The sequence below is a fragment of the Palaemon carinicauda genome, chromosome 22 (genome assembly GCF_036898095.1).
Source record: "Palaemon carinicauda isolate YSFRI2023 chromosome 22, ASM3689809v2, whole genome shotgun sequence".
In the NCBI taxonomy this organism is placed as follows: Eukaryota; Metazoa; Arthropoda; class Malacostraca; order Decapoda; family Palaemonidae; genus Palaemon; species Palaemon carinicauda.
The window spans coordinates 114,829,881-114,842,796 of record NC_090746.1 but is presented as its reverse complement, the minus strand read 5'-3'; the positions used below and the strand labels follow the sequence as shown (position 1 = coordinate 114,842,796).

Here is a 12,916-nt window from a genome sequence, read left to right as displayed (position 1 = left end):
CTGTGCTGATGGAGGATTCCGGCTGAACCAGTGGACATCTAGCAACAAGTGCATTCTCGCTGCCGTGCCTGAAGGGGAGAGAGATAAATCAGTGGCTACATTGGACCTCAGTAAGGACGAGCTGCCTACGGAGTGCGCTTTGGGTATCCACTGGGACATGAGCAGTGATGAGTTCACCTTCAAGATCAACCTGAAGGAGAAGCCTAGGACGCGAAGAGGAGTTCTCTCTGTAGTGGCTTCCTTGTATGATCCACTTGGTTTTGTCGCACCTTTCACCCTGAAAGGGAAGATGTTACTACAAGACCTGTGTCGTCGCAACTTACCTTGGGACGAAGAAATGAACAACGACGAAGCAAATCGCTGGAGCAGATGGACTTCCCAGCTTCAGTGTCTAGGAGACTTCAAGATCAGAAGAAGCCTGGTGCCTCCAGACTTTGGGGAGGTATCATCGTACCAACTTCACCATTTTGCGGACGCAAGCCAGGCAGGATATGGTGTGGCCACGTATCTGCGCACGGTAAGCAAGAATAACCAAGTGAACAGTACACTGGTTATGGGTCGAGCTCGTGTAGCTCCCCTCAAGAGACCGAGTATTCCACGAATGGAATTGACTGCTGCTGCTGTGGCAGCTCAACTTGATTGCAAGATCAGGTCAGAACTCGATTTGGAGTTGTGTGACTCAGTGTTCTGGACCGACAGCACGTCTGTCCTGAAGTACATCCGTAACCTGTCTGCAAGATACCACACGTTTGTGAACAACCGTGTGAACCTCATCCGCGACCTCAGTGACATCACCGCTTGGAGGTATGTGAACACCTCTGCGAATCCTGCAGACCTGGCCTCCCCGGGCCTTGATGTGGACAGCTTGCTGGAGTCGTCGCTGTGGCTGACAGGACCAGAGTTCCTGTGTCAAGAGCAGGACAGTTGGCCCGCTCTTCCTGACGATGTTAAGCGAGCAGAACTAGATGGAGATCCAGAAGTTAAGCAGTCTGCACCCATCTTCAGCATGGTGGTGCCGGAAACAATCTTAGTGGAGAAGATTGCTGCCAAGTTCTCTTCATGGACCAAGATAGTGCGAATCATCGCTCGACTGAGGCGATTAGGAACCAAGAGTGGATCAGAAGTGTTATCTGCAAACGAGATGAATTGTGCAACAACCATAATATGGAAGAAGATTCAAGCTCAAGAGTATGGGAGTGAGATCAAATCACTCTCCAAGAAGGATTCCAAGGTGAAGAAATCCAGCAAGATTTGCAAGTTGCGACCATTTCTACAAGAAGGCTTGCTGAAGGTTGGTGGAAGAGTCTGTGAAGCCACCATCAGTGATAGCTGCAAGCACCCCATCATTCTTCCATCCAAGTCGCCAGTTGTGAGGAAGATGGTGCGATGGACCCATGAAACAAACAGCCATTGTGGGCAGAACCATCTTATGGCTGAACTAAGAAAAAACTACTGGATCGTTCATGGAAATTCAGTAGTTAGATCAGTGATACATGACTGTGTCATCTGTAGAAGACTCAGTTGTCGGCCAGTGAATCAAGTGATGGCCGACTTGCCCTCTGACCGGATCTGTCCGGGGGATCCTCCCTTCACCAATACAGGGGCAAACTGCTTCGGTCCCTTCTTTGTGAAGCAAGGAAGCTCTACAGTGAAGCGCTGGGGAGCCATTTTTACCTGCCTGACAGTGCGGGCGATTCATCTGGAGGTTCTCAGCTCGATGGATGAAGACTCCTTTGTGAATCCAGTGAGAAGATTTACGGCCAGGCGAGGAGCTGTCAAGAGAATATGGTCAGACAACGGTACCAACCTCGTCGCAGCTGACCGAGAGCTGAAGGAAGCTCTTCAAGACTTCAAGGAAGAGGAAATTGCCCAAACCCTAGCAGCTAAGGGCATCGAGTGGCATTTCAACCCGCCACATGCGTCACACTTCGGTGGAGTCTGGGAACGCCTCATACGCTCAGTGAGAAGAGCTCTCAGTGCAACCTGCCTGCAGCAGGTCACCACTGACGACACACTATCGACTCTGTTCAGCGAAGCCGAGTCTTTGGTGAATGGAAGACCCCTAACCAAGGTAAACGACGACCCAGACTGTCCACTGCCGTTGACGCCTAGTATGCTGTTGACTCTGAAGAGTGCAGTGCTCCCAGTAACGAAGACTGACCAGAAGGACTTGTATGTTAGGCGCCGCTGGCGTCAAGCGCAATATCTTGCCGACCAATTCTGGAAGCGATGGCTGAGGGAGTACCTTCCATTGCTTCAAGAAAGACACAAGTGGACCGTGCAACGGCGAGACATCCAAGTTGGCGACATCGTGCTAACTACCGATGAACGTCTCCCCAGAGGCTCGTGGCCTTTGGGGCGAGTCTTGGAAGTGACTCGAGACTCTGACAACCGAGTTAGACAAGCCAAGATTAAGACCGAGTGTGGATTGTACTTACGTCCAGTGCAGAAAATGTGCCTTCTCCTTGAAACGGAGTGTGATGACAGTGGAGTGCCATTGGAATAAGAGTGAACGCCGTGCGCTGCTCATATGGCGTGCTGTGTATGTGGCATATTTGCGGTGTATTTTGTATACTACAAAATAGGGGGCGGTGTAGGATATGCCACAGCGTTTTACGTTTTTAGTTGAGTTGGCGCTACACGTTTTCTTTGTTGATGATAAGGATGAGGGGATAAGCGAGCGTCGGGATTGCCTGATGTTTGTTTTGTATTTAATTATATACTTATGTGCACTATTTTGAATTGAATATTTCTATTGAATGGAAAACTGTATACATTTTTTGTTTACTTTTTTATATGAAAAAGAAGTATTGAGTTGGTACTGAAAAATATTGTATTGTTATTGTTGGCATCTGCCCAAAAGGCCGCGATTTATGCCCGCCTTGGCGCCTTTGTTAGTTCAGCGTGGGCAGGCTCTGGAAAGCACATGAAATTTCTGCATGCTGTGGTTCTGCAGTACTTGTGGTGTGCTGAGCTGCCCAGTGTACTCATCATAGTATTAAGTGACCAGTGTTGCTGTTAGCTAGGAGGCTGAATGCATCTGGTGGTACAGCAACTTGTACCAGTGGTTATCTGGGAATTTTAGTATTAAAATCGGTGTCTGGAAAATGTAAGTTTATTTTCTATGTTAAGTGAACCTTACCTGTGGAATTACTGTATTGTATTTTACATCATTTACATTATTTTGTATTTACATGATATTTATAGTATATATATTGTTTTACATGAATATTTACATTATTTTTTTGTATATTTATTGCTGCTTTTGTTTGCAGCGTCAAACCTCGCTTTTTTGATGGAATATATGAACACCACAGAGGAAGAGTGTTTGACTTCACCCTTAGTAAAACGCCGATATTCAGAACGTAGCTGCACTGGTGGTGCAGTGTTCTACAGGTACCTTCCTCAGAAGGTGAGGGTACCAATATGAATGTCCATGCAAAACAAGCCTAGAATATTTTGGGGCACATTTAGGTAAGGTGCGGTTAGCATGTTCTGAAGTAGAATGTTTTGAGAGTCCAGAAGAAGAGTGCAAAGCACATTCCCAATAAGATTTTGAAGACCTGTCTGGTGAAGTACAGTATGGTTCATATGGTCAGGGTCACTGTGTTGAACTCGTTAGGGTGAGACGCATCTGGCACATTCAAAAGCCATGCATCTAGCATGTTCAGGAGTGAAGCGTCTAGCATGTTCAGGAGTTATGCACCTAGTACAGTACATTCATAAGGAGGATTCCTATAGCAATCATGAGATGTGCGTCCAGATACGCACCTGGTGCACACAGGCAAACCACGTCTGGAAGAAGCTCGATTTGTGGACAAGATGTGTTGGGGCGATGTGTGTCTAGAAATGGATCTTGCAAGCGAAGCACATCTAGAGGTTGAGGCGCATTGGGGTGAGGTGCGTCTGGGAGTGGAGCTCGCAGGAGAAGCTCATCTGGAGGTCGTGACGCGTCAGGATGAAGCACGTTTAGGAGTAGAGTTCACAGGAGAAGTGTGTCTGAAAGTTGAGGTACATAGGAGTGAGGCGCTGAATGGTTAAGGGAATTTGGATGAGGCACTTCTGCATGAGGACAAGTTATCCTTGTAGGATCCCGCTGAAGGTGGATAAGAGTAGATTTGCCTGTGGAAGGTTTACCTTCGATTACATTCCAAAGAGTAAGGATCTAGCCGTGGTTGTGCAATAACCCTACAAGCACACTCCAAAAAGACTGAATGCTCAGGAGGAGACCTCCTGTGAGGGGGAGGGTCAGGCACTCGCTTAGAAGTCCTCTGGGTGGGTAAAGGGCGTTTCTCTCAGGAAAATTGCCTGGGAGACAAGTCTCCCTCTGAAGACTTCGATGATGGCAGGGGGATGACTGGAAACTTCCTTGGAGACACCAAAGGGCCGTCATCCTCCGAAGCAGGTGCTTCCTGTTGGTGTCTGGAAGGACAAAGCCTACTGTAACTTCTCCTCCAAAGAGGAACCCTAGATACCCAAGGAGGGCCACAGCAAATCTAACACATCACATTTCTGAAAAGAGGGAGGCCCCACTGTTATACTAGGGAAATGGAAGAAACCCCAGGGCTTGCCATAGGTTTAAGGGGTCACCACTATTGCTCAATTTTCTATTACGGGAAACCAAAGGAGAAGAGTAAGAGGGCAGAGTACCAGGGTGAAAGAAGGAAGTTGGACATTCTTAATCTTTGAGGATAACCCTGAAGCCAAAGAATCCCTTTTGAACTACTATTTCTTCCTCCTGCTATACTCCTCCCAATAGGGGAATGACCACTCTCGACACACATTGCAAAGGGAGGCCTGGCTGCACCAGTGTCCTCTGAAAGCTGGGCACAACTGATAAGGGATCCATCTCTTTAGTACTCATAAAAGTGCCACAGACATTAGGCGTGAGCACTTCAGCAATTCTGCAGGCCTCCTAATAGACAAAAACAATCACTCTTGAAGTCACAGACACACTGGAAAGAGAAAAATATTGTATTATAAAAGCTGCCAATAGCCCACCCAGTGAGAACATCAGTCCCCACTGACGGAAGATATCTACAGTAAGTGATATGTCAGTGAGCAAATGGGGAGCCTGTTGGCTCCCCACTACCAGCAGGTAGCAACCAGCTAGTTGTCAACACCTTGTTATAATTTTCAATTGCCGTATTCCAGCTTCACTGTTATCATTCTATGTAAAAGACAATGGTTTCTATTTTTGTAGGAAAAATATACTTTTGCAAAAAATGCAAGGGAGGAAATATACAAAATTCAATTAAGAATATAGTTCATAAATATCAAGTGACCTATTAACAAAATCTGAATTTCAAAAACTCACTCGAATATCAACAGAGGAGGAATAAAATCAAACTAATCAAGTCAATAATGGAACAATACTGTACAGTACATAAAAATGTAGGGAACTGAATTCCAAGATAATGTCAATGAAAACTTCACTTCCCCATAATACCACAATTCTGAAAGTTAATTCAAATTTATACGATTTCTAAATCAATGGGGAATGGTATGATGAATATTAGAAAACTAGACATGTTTGAAATATGGACTTCTGGAGCAGTTTTTTTACTTACCATGACTTTTAATCCATAAACTCTAGTTGATCTCATGAATCTGTGATATCCATCAGTCTCATTGGTGGCTACAGTAACAACTAAGAGATCTGAAAGAAAATATTTGATCTTGCATCAATGTGAAATTACTAAAATATCTACTGCTTGAGTTTACACTCTTTACAGACTTACTAACATACAAAGCTACTAAACATTTTTGGGAATACTAAAGACAATCATGAAAACCAACAAAGAACTTATGAAACACTATTTCATTTTTCAAAAGTGCATTATTTTTCAGCTACTTTTAACACATGAATTAAAGTGTAAATGCAATATTGTACTGTATAAACAACATTAACGCAATCTTATATCTTTATATAATTACAATTACACAGAGACTTGTAAAACAACAAATTTGGAAGTAATTTGTATTTTCCCAACGATACAAACACCCTTTATAGGGTATCCTTTCAGCAAAGGTTATATTAGCCATAATACTTTTAGCGAGCTATAACCACCTACCGCTAATTAGCAGAGGTAGTACCAGCCACCCTGCTAGCACACACCTGTGCCTACCATCACTTTTACTTGCAGGCAGGACTTCCAGAGGGATAGGTAATGGCAGATCAAATCTGTATAAAGAGCTCAAGGTTTGTATCATTGGGAAAAATACAAATTTGAAAGTAATTAGTATTTTACCTAACAATACAAACCTGTACCTATTTTTGAGGGATATTACTGAAAGACGAGCCATAAGACTTTTAGCAAGGGTTAACCATCTACACGCTAGTTAGCAGGGTGTTGGGGTTAGTTTGCTACCCAACTCACTCACACGCTTAAGCTGAGTAACCATTTTGCTTGGAGGTACGACTTCTAAGGGGATAGGTGCTGGTGGACCAATTTGTATAAATAGCTACAGGTTTGTAACGTTAGGAAAAACTCAAATTACTTACAAATTTCTAATTTGTTCCATCACTAATACAAACCAAAGCTATCTACAGGGGATGATTTACCCCTAAGGAGGATGGAAGTCTGCACCAATCTGGCTTATCAACATTTGACCAGGAGTTTTCTCTGTATGTACTCAGCATATAATTGGTAGGAACCCTTACACCTTGCTAAATATGCACAATCAGCACCCTATGCAAGCTGAGTGCTTGTGATACTAAACTCTAACTGGTTCTCCGAGTCATCGGACTCTTCCGAGGGTACTATGGATGTTATCAAATCCCACCTCGCCAGGGGTATGGAGACGTAATGAGTATTATCTATTTATACTTGTACCAGGTTACATAAAGGAAATGGTTCTACCAACAGACAACGGAGGTCAGGTTTGTAGATTACTGTAGGTGCTGTTACCCAACAGGCTGGAAGATGAAATACAAAAAGACTTAACCATGGTTAAACTCTGCCTACCGTCATCTGCTACTTGTCCATCAAGGAGCCTGAGGTTTTTAAACCATTTATTGTATAGCCACCATAAGATTCATGGAAAACGACTCCATGTTCCTTTGGGTCACGTCTTGCAGGAATTGGGAAGTGAAGGTCATTTGACACATCTACATGCCTGTGCCACAGAGTAGTTTTATAAAACGCTAGGGTGTACTCCTGCTCCTAACGTTATGAGCTCTCGGTCTTTTCTATGAGGAGAAGGATAAGGATTTGATGCTTGGTCAATGACCTTGTGAATCAGAGTCGAGAACATGTTCTTGGTGATCCTTCTCTTGACTTTCTCGGAGCTGACGAAGAGTGATGACACTCGGGGGCAAGTTCTTGTAGTTTCCTTGAGGTAGGGCCTCCAGTTTTTCTGTGGCATAATAACTGTTGATCTGGATCATTGGTCATGCTGCAAAGAACTACCAGACCAAAAGGTTCAGATTCTGGGATCTGAGCTGCCAGAAACGAGGTCGAGTATTATCTGGCCCATCGCCGTGAATGAGGGACCTTCAGGGCAGCCTATGGGGTTCACCAACTCTCCTGGCCGAAGCCAACACGAGCGGGAGACCTGCCATCAAGGTCAGGTGAACATCTGCTGCCTGGAGTCCTAGATCAAGGTATCCTTTCTGACTAGAAGTCTGTAGACTCGAAACTCCATATAAGGAGGAGCGATGCTGATGTGAAGGAAAAGTTAATTCCTTTCAATCTGAAGGTGAGGCTCAAGGACTAGCGGTGGCCTTTCACTTCTCTTGTGTAACCTAGCTAGCATAGATTTCATACTTTTAAACATCCCTGATACTCCCCGCAAGGTTTGTATAGGAAAACGTCTATGTTTGATTTAACAATCCTACTTCTAAAATCTCGGAATATTCTTACCTAGACAGTCACATTGCTAGTTCTTCACAACCATACACGCTGCTCAGGCCGCTATTAGCACATAACACAAAGTTTTTACTTTAGCAAGGTGACTTTAAGGTTTTTTCCCAGTTACAGTCTAATACTGTACTGTACAGGTAAAAATGCAGGTCAATGGCCAAGCCAAGTGTCAGACTACTACCCTCCTAATGGGTGAGTCATCCCTATCAAATAGCGGAAGGTTTGTTTAGTGTCGGAACAAATGACAATGAAAGTAATTTGTATTTTTCCTAACGATACAAACCTGAAGTTATTTATACAAATTGTCCTGCCATCACATGTCCCCTGTAAGTCCCGGCTACAACAAAAAATGATGTAATCCCACTGATGTGTGAGCAAGTTGTACAACATTAACAACAGGCTATACTGTAGGTAATGGTAACTTAGCAAATACGAACTCAAAAGTGCATGGCAGCAAAATCACAATTCACTTTGTCAGTCTCACCAATTTTTCTGCTTGAGGTAGCAATATTACGAAAGAATACGACTGCACCTAAGTTGACCATGTCACTAAGTTAGGTTAAGCGTTATTGAGAATATACGGTTATAAGAGAATATAGACCTAGTAAATAAAAATGTCTACCCTAACATGATAAAGGGATTTTGACGAAGGAAAAATCTATTTCTGGGCGAGGGACCTGTGTCGCCCAGTGAAATGCTCCTCTAGCACCATTTCTAAGGCATAATTATTGCTGAAAATACCAGAGAAAAAGAGATGCATGGAATGCCAGGAATAAACCTAGCTCGCTCACTCATTGAGTGTCGGTATACCAAACTGGGGCATGATTGAACCACGACCATAGATCCTTCACCAATTAGACCTCTCCTTCATCAACATACCCCCATCTCTACCCCTGCATCTTCCCACCCCCCATCTTCATTCCTCTTCAGCACTTGCGTTAGTCAGACGTGTTTTGTTTTGTTCGTGTGCTTTGTGTTAATTTTGGAAGATGTCCGATGCTTTAGAGATCCCTGCTTCCAAGTTGAGTATTATATTTTTAACATGATAAAAAGGATTACAATTATAATTAATCCACAGAATATGCCACACTCCATCTAATGAATGGATCTCTGGCACATTTGGAAAGAGGTATGGGTAACCAAGTACAATGACAGGGAACTGCCAAGCTGATTTATTTGCAACTAAATCTAAAGAAATCCCATGGTATTCAGACATAATGCCACTTCCTTCCTACAGTAATTGCATAAGTATGTCTCCATTCAAATCAATGTGCTACAATGTTGCTACACAAGTGCTAAATTTTGATGAAGCAACCATTACCTTTGTAAGAAAAAACAAATTACAATAAATGTAGCTCCTTTTTAATTGATATCATAAATTTAAAACATGATTGACAACCTACTGCAATATTTATCTTTACTTTGTTTGTTGAACTTTGAAAAGAGGTCCCAACCTAAATTAGCAGCCGTAATCCCAACCAGGTACCGCAACAACTGCTGCTGAATGGCAAGCCTCACAACAAAGAGAGGGGTTACCTAAAGAAAATGAGACAGGTCATGGACCATATCATGCAAGATAGTTATGACAACTTCCAACTTTTCACCTTAGAAGAACTAAATTCTGTCATGAAACTTCTCAAATCTGGGTAAGAGGCAGGCCTAGATGGAATAACAACAGAAATTATCTTACATTTGAGAAAAATAAAAGCATGGCTCTTGTTGTTATTCAATTCCTGTGCAACAATCTACTATATCCAAAAGATTTCAAGAAGAGCGAGAATAGTTGTTTTGCTGAAACCCGGGAAAGATCCATCATTCCCCAAAAGCTATTAACCAATATCCTCACTCTGCATCTTGTACATATTACACGAACAAATGATCTAGCCCATATCCAAACAATTATCAAAGAACAACTGTTAACAGACTAACTGGCTTTAGACCAGGTCAACCTTGCTGCACTCAGGTTTTGAGAAGAAGCAAATCACTGGCACAGTCTTTGTCGACTTATGGCAGCATATGACACTATAAACCATGGAACACTCCTTCTGAAGGTGGCCCAAACTATACGGAACACCAGTATAATCCACATAATTGAATCCCTCCTTACCAATCGGTGATTCTTCGTAGAAATAGGCCTAAATGGCAGATGGAGGATACAGAACAACGGCCTTCCACACAGGTCAGTGCTGCCGCCTACAATATTTGACATCTATACAAATGATCAGCCGCAGTACCAAACATCAGCAGGTACATATATGCACATGACCTGTGCATTTCCACACAATCAGACTCCTTTACCACTAACAAAGAAAGACTGTCAAGCACCCTGATTAACCTCTTCACCTACTACTAAAGATAGCAACTCAATGTCAATCCAAGCAAAACACAAGTACAGTATGTGCCTTCCACCTGAACAATCGCCAAGCAAACAGAAAGTCAAAGATCGCTCGTCATTCATTCCTATTTCTAGCACGCTCTCTTGCCTCTCTCACATCTATCCTCTTATTACCCAGAGCTTTCTTCACTCCATGGATTTTCATAATACAGTACAGTGTTACATTAGAGATCGAACCCCAGAACTCGAATATTTCAGTGACTGAACATAATTTTTCAAAATCCTTTGCCCCATTGATCAAACAACTTGACAGAACATGTATGGCCCAAGGCAAAGACAACTGAGTTGGTTCAACTGCGGCTCTCATCCAGTTCAGACCACCAAAACATTGTTCCGTTTTTTTATCAATTACATTTATTCTTGTGATTTTAGGTCCTCAAGTGAATCACAGTTAGTAGAGTACTAGAAAAAAAGGCAAAGAAAAGAAGGAACAACAGAAGGGCCGATACCCTACATTATTCAAACAAAGGGACTCCTTTTTCCATGCAACACTAACTCCTCCTCACCACCTTCCGCTCTCCATACTCCGGGTAAAGTAAAGTTTAATATTCATTCATTCCATATTTACTCACTGATTCTGTTAATTATAACTTTTTTCTAATTTTTCCTATGCTTTTATTTGCTATACTGTACTGTACTTTGATGTTGTAAACATTGTGTAAATCTGGCCCATAATAGTACTGTAGTATCCTTTTCTGGGAAACCAATTCAGGCTATGTACATTAATTTTTATGGGGAAAATGGATTCAGTGTTCGAGCAAATTCTTTATGTCCTCCAATCTACCAGTGTAAAATTGTAGTTACAATCAACTAAATATTCTACCCGTAAATATGATATAAATCTTATTTATAGGTGAAATTACAATCATTATTGGTAGCTAACCTAACTTTGCGTGTAATCAATAAAACCCGAACAAGGGCTACACTTTTCAACTTACAAATGATCGTCTACATGAATATCAATAAAAGTAGTTTCTGTGATAACAAGGAGGCTTATTTAAATTGTTCCTAACTACCACTGAAAATTCTTAAATCAACTTGGTCTCATTGGTGCACAGGGACAGGATGACAAGTACCATACAGTACATCAATTAACTTTGTTATTTGCTCAAATAATACAAAACAATCTCCAGAAATAAAATGCCATGTGATTCTAATCTCCAGAAATAAAATGGCAAGTGATTCTAATTTCCAGAAATAAAATGGCAAGTGATTCTAATCTCCAGAAATAAAATGGCAAGCGATTCTAATCTCCAGAAATGAAAAAATAAGTACTACTAATCTCTAGAAATTAAAAGTTAAGTGATTCTAATCTCCAGAAATGAAAACACAAGTGATTCTAATCTCCAGAAATGAAAACGCAACTGATTATAATCTCCAGAAATTAAAACGCAAGTACTACTAATCTATAGAAATTAAAAGTTAAGAGATTGTAATCTCCAGAAATGGAAACGCATGTAACCCCTATCTCCCGAAAGGAAAAGAAAAGTGACTGTAATCTCCCGAAAGGAAAATGCAAATACACTAATACTAATCTCCAGGAATGGAAAGGCAAGTGATTCTAATCTCCAGAAATGATAAGGAAAGAAATACTAATCTCCAGAAATGATAAGGAAAGAAATACTAATCTCCAGAAATGAAAATGCAAAAAATACTAATCACCAGAAGTGAAAATGAAAGAAATACTAATCTCCAGAAATGAAAATTAAAGAAATACTAATCTCCAGAAATTAAAATGCAAGAAATACTAATCACCAGAATTGAAAATGAAAGAAATACTAATCTCCAGAAGTGAAAATGAAAGAAATAATAATCTCCAGAGATGAAAATGCAAGAAATACTAATCTCCAGACTTGAAAATGAAAGAAATACTAATCTCTAGAAATGAAAATGAAAGAAATACTAATCTCCAGAAATGAAAATGCAAGAAATACTAATCTCCAGAAATGAAAATGCAAGAAATACTAATCTCCAGAAGTGAAAAAGAAAGAAATACTAATCTCCAGAAATGAAAATGAAAGAAGTACTAATCTCCAGAAATTAAAATGAAAGAAATACTAATCTCCGGAAATAAAAACGCAAGAAATACTAATCTCCAGAAATGAAAACGCAAGAAGTACTTATCTCCAGAAATGAAAACGCAAGAAATACTAATCTCCAGAAATGAAAATGAAAGAAATACTAATCTCTAGAAATTAATACGCAAGTGATTTTACTGTTCGTTAAACTTATTTGCTTAAGCTTTCTTTTTATTATTATTATTATTACTATCCAAGCTACAACCCTAGTTGGAAAAGCAAGATGCTATAAGTCCAGGGGCTCCAACAGGGAAAAATAGCCCAGTGAGGAAAGGAAATAAGGAAATAAATAACTGAAGAGAACAAATTAACAATAAATCATTCTAAAATAAGTAACAATGTCAAAACAGACATGTCATATATAAACTATTAACAACATCAAAAACAAATATGTCATAAATAAACTATAAAAAGACTCATGTCCGCCTGGTCAACAAAAAAGCATTTGCTCCAACTTTGAACTTTTGAAGTTCTACTGATTCCTTTACCAAAACCAATCATGGCTACTACACACATTATGAGCAAACCAGAAGATCTAGGCCTTCAAAACATTTTTAGTAAAATCAATTTGGGCTATT

The 12,916-nt window shown here is 41.0% G+C and overlaps 1 protein-coding gene across 2 annotated transcripts in view; it reads right to left on the bottom strand.

Annotated features, from left to right (window-relative positions):
- Plod (procollagen lysyl hydroxylase) overlaps positions 1 to 12,916 on the bottom strand; it is a 432,367-nt gene that overhangs the window by 418,399 nt on the left and 1,052 nt on the right. For both annotated transcript variants that reach the window (XM_068346696.1, XM_068346697.1), the window contains exon 2: positions 5,571 to 5,659. In XM_068346696.1, coding sequence (XP_068202797.1) covers positions 5,571 to 5,659 — 89 coding nt within the window. The remainder of the gene's footprint in view (positions 1 to 5,570; positions 5,660 to 12,916) is intronic.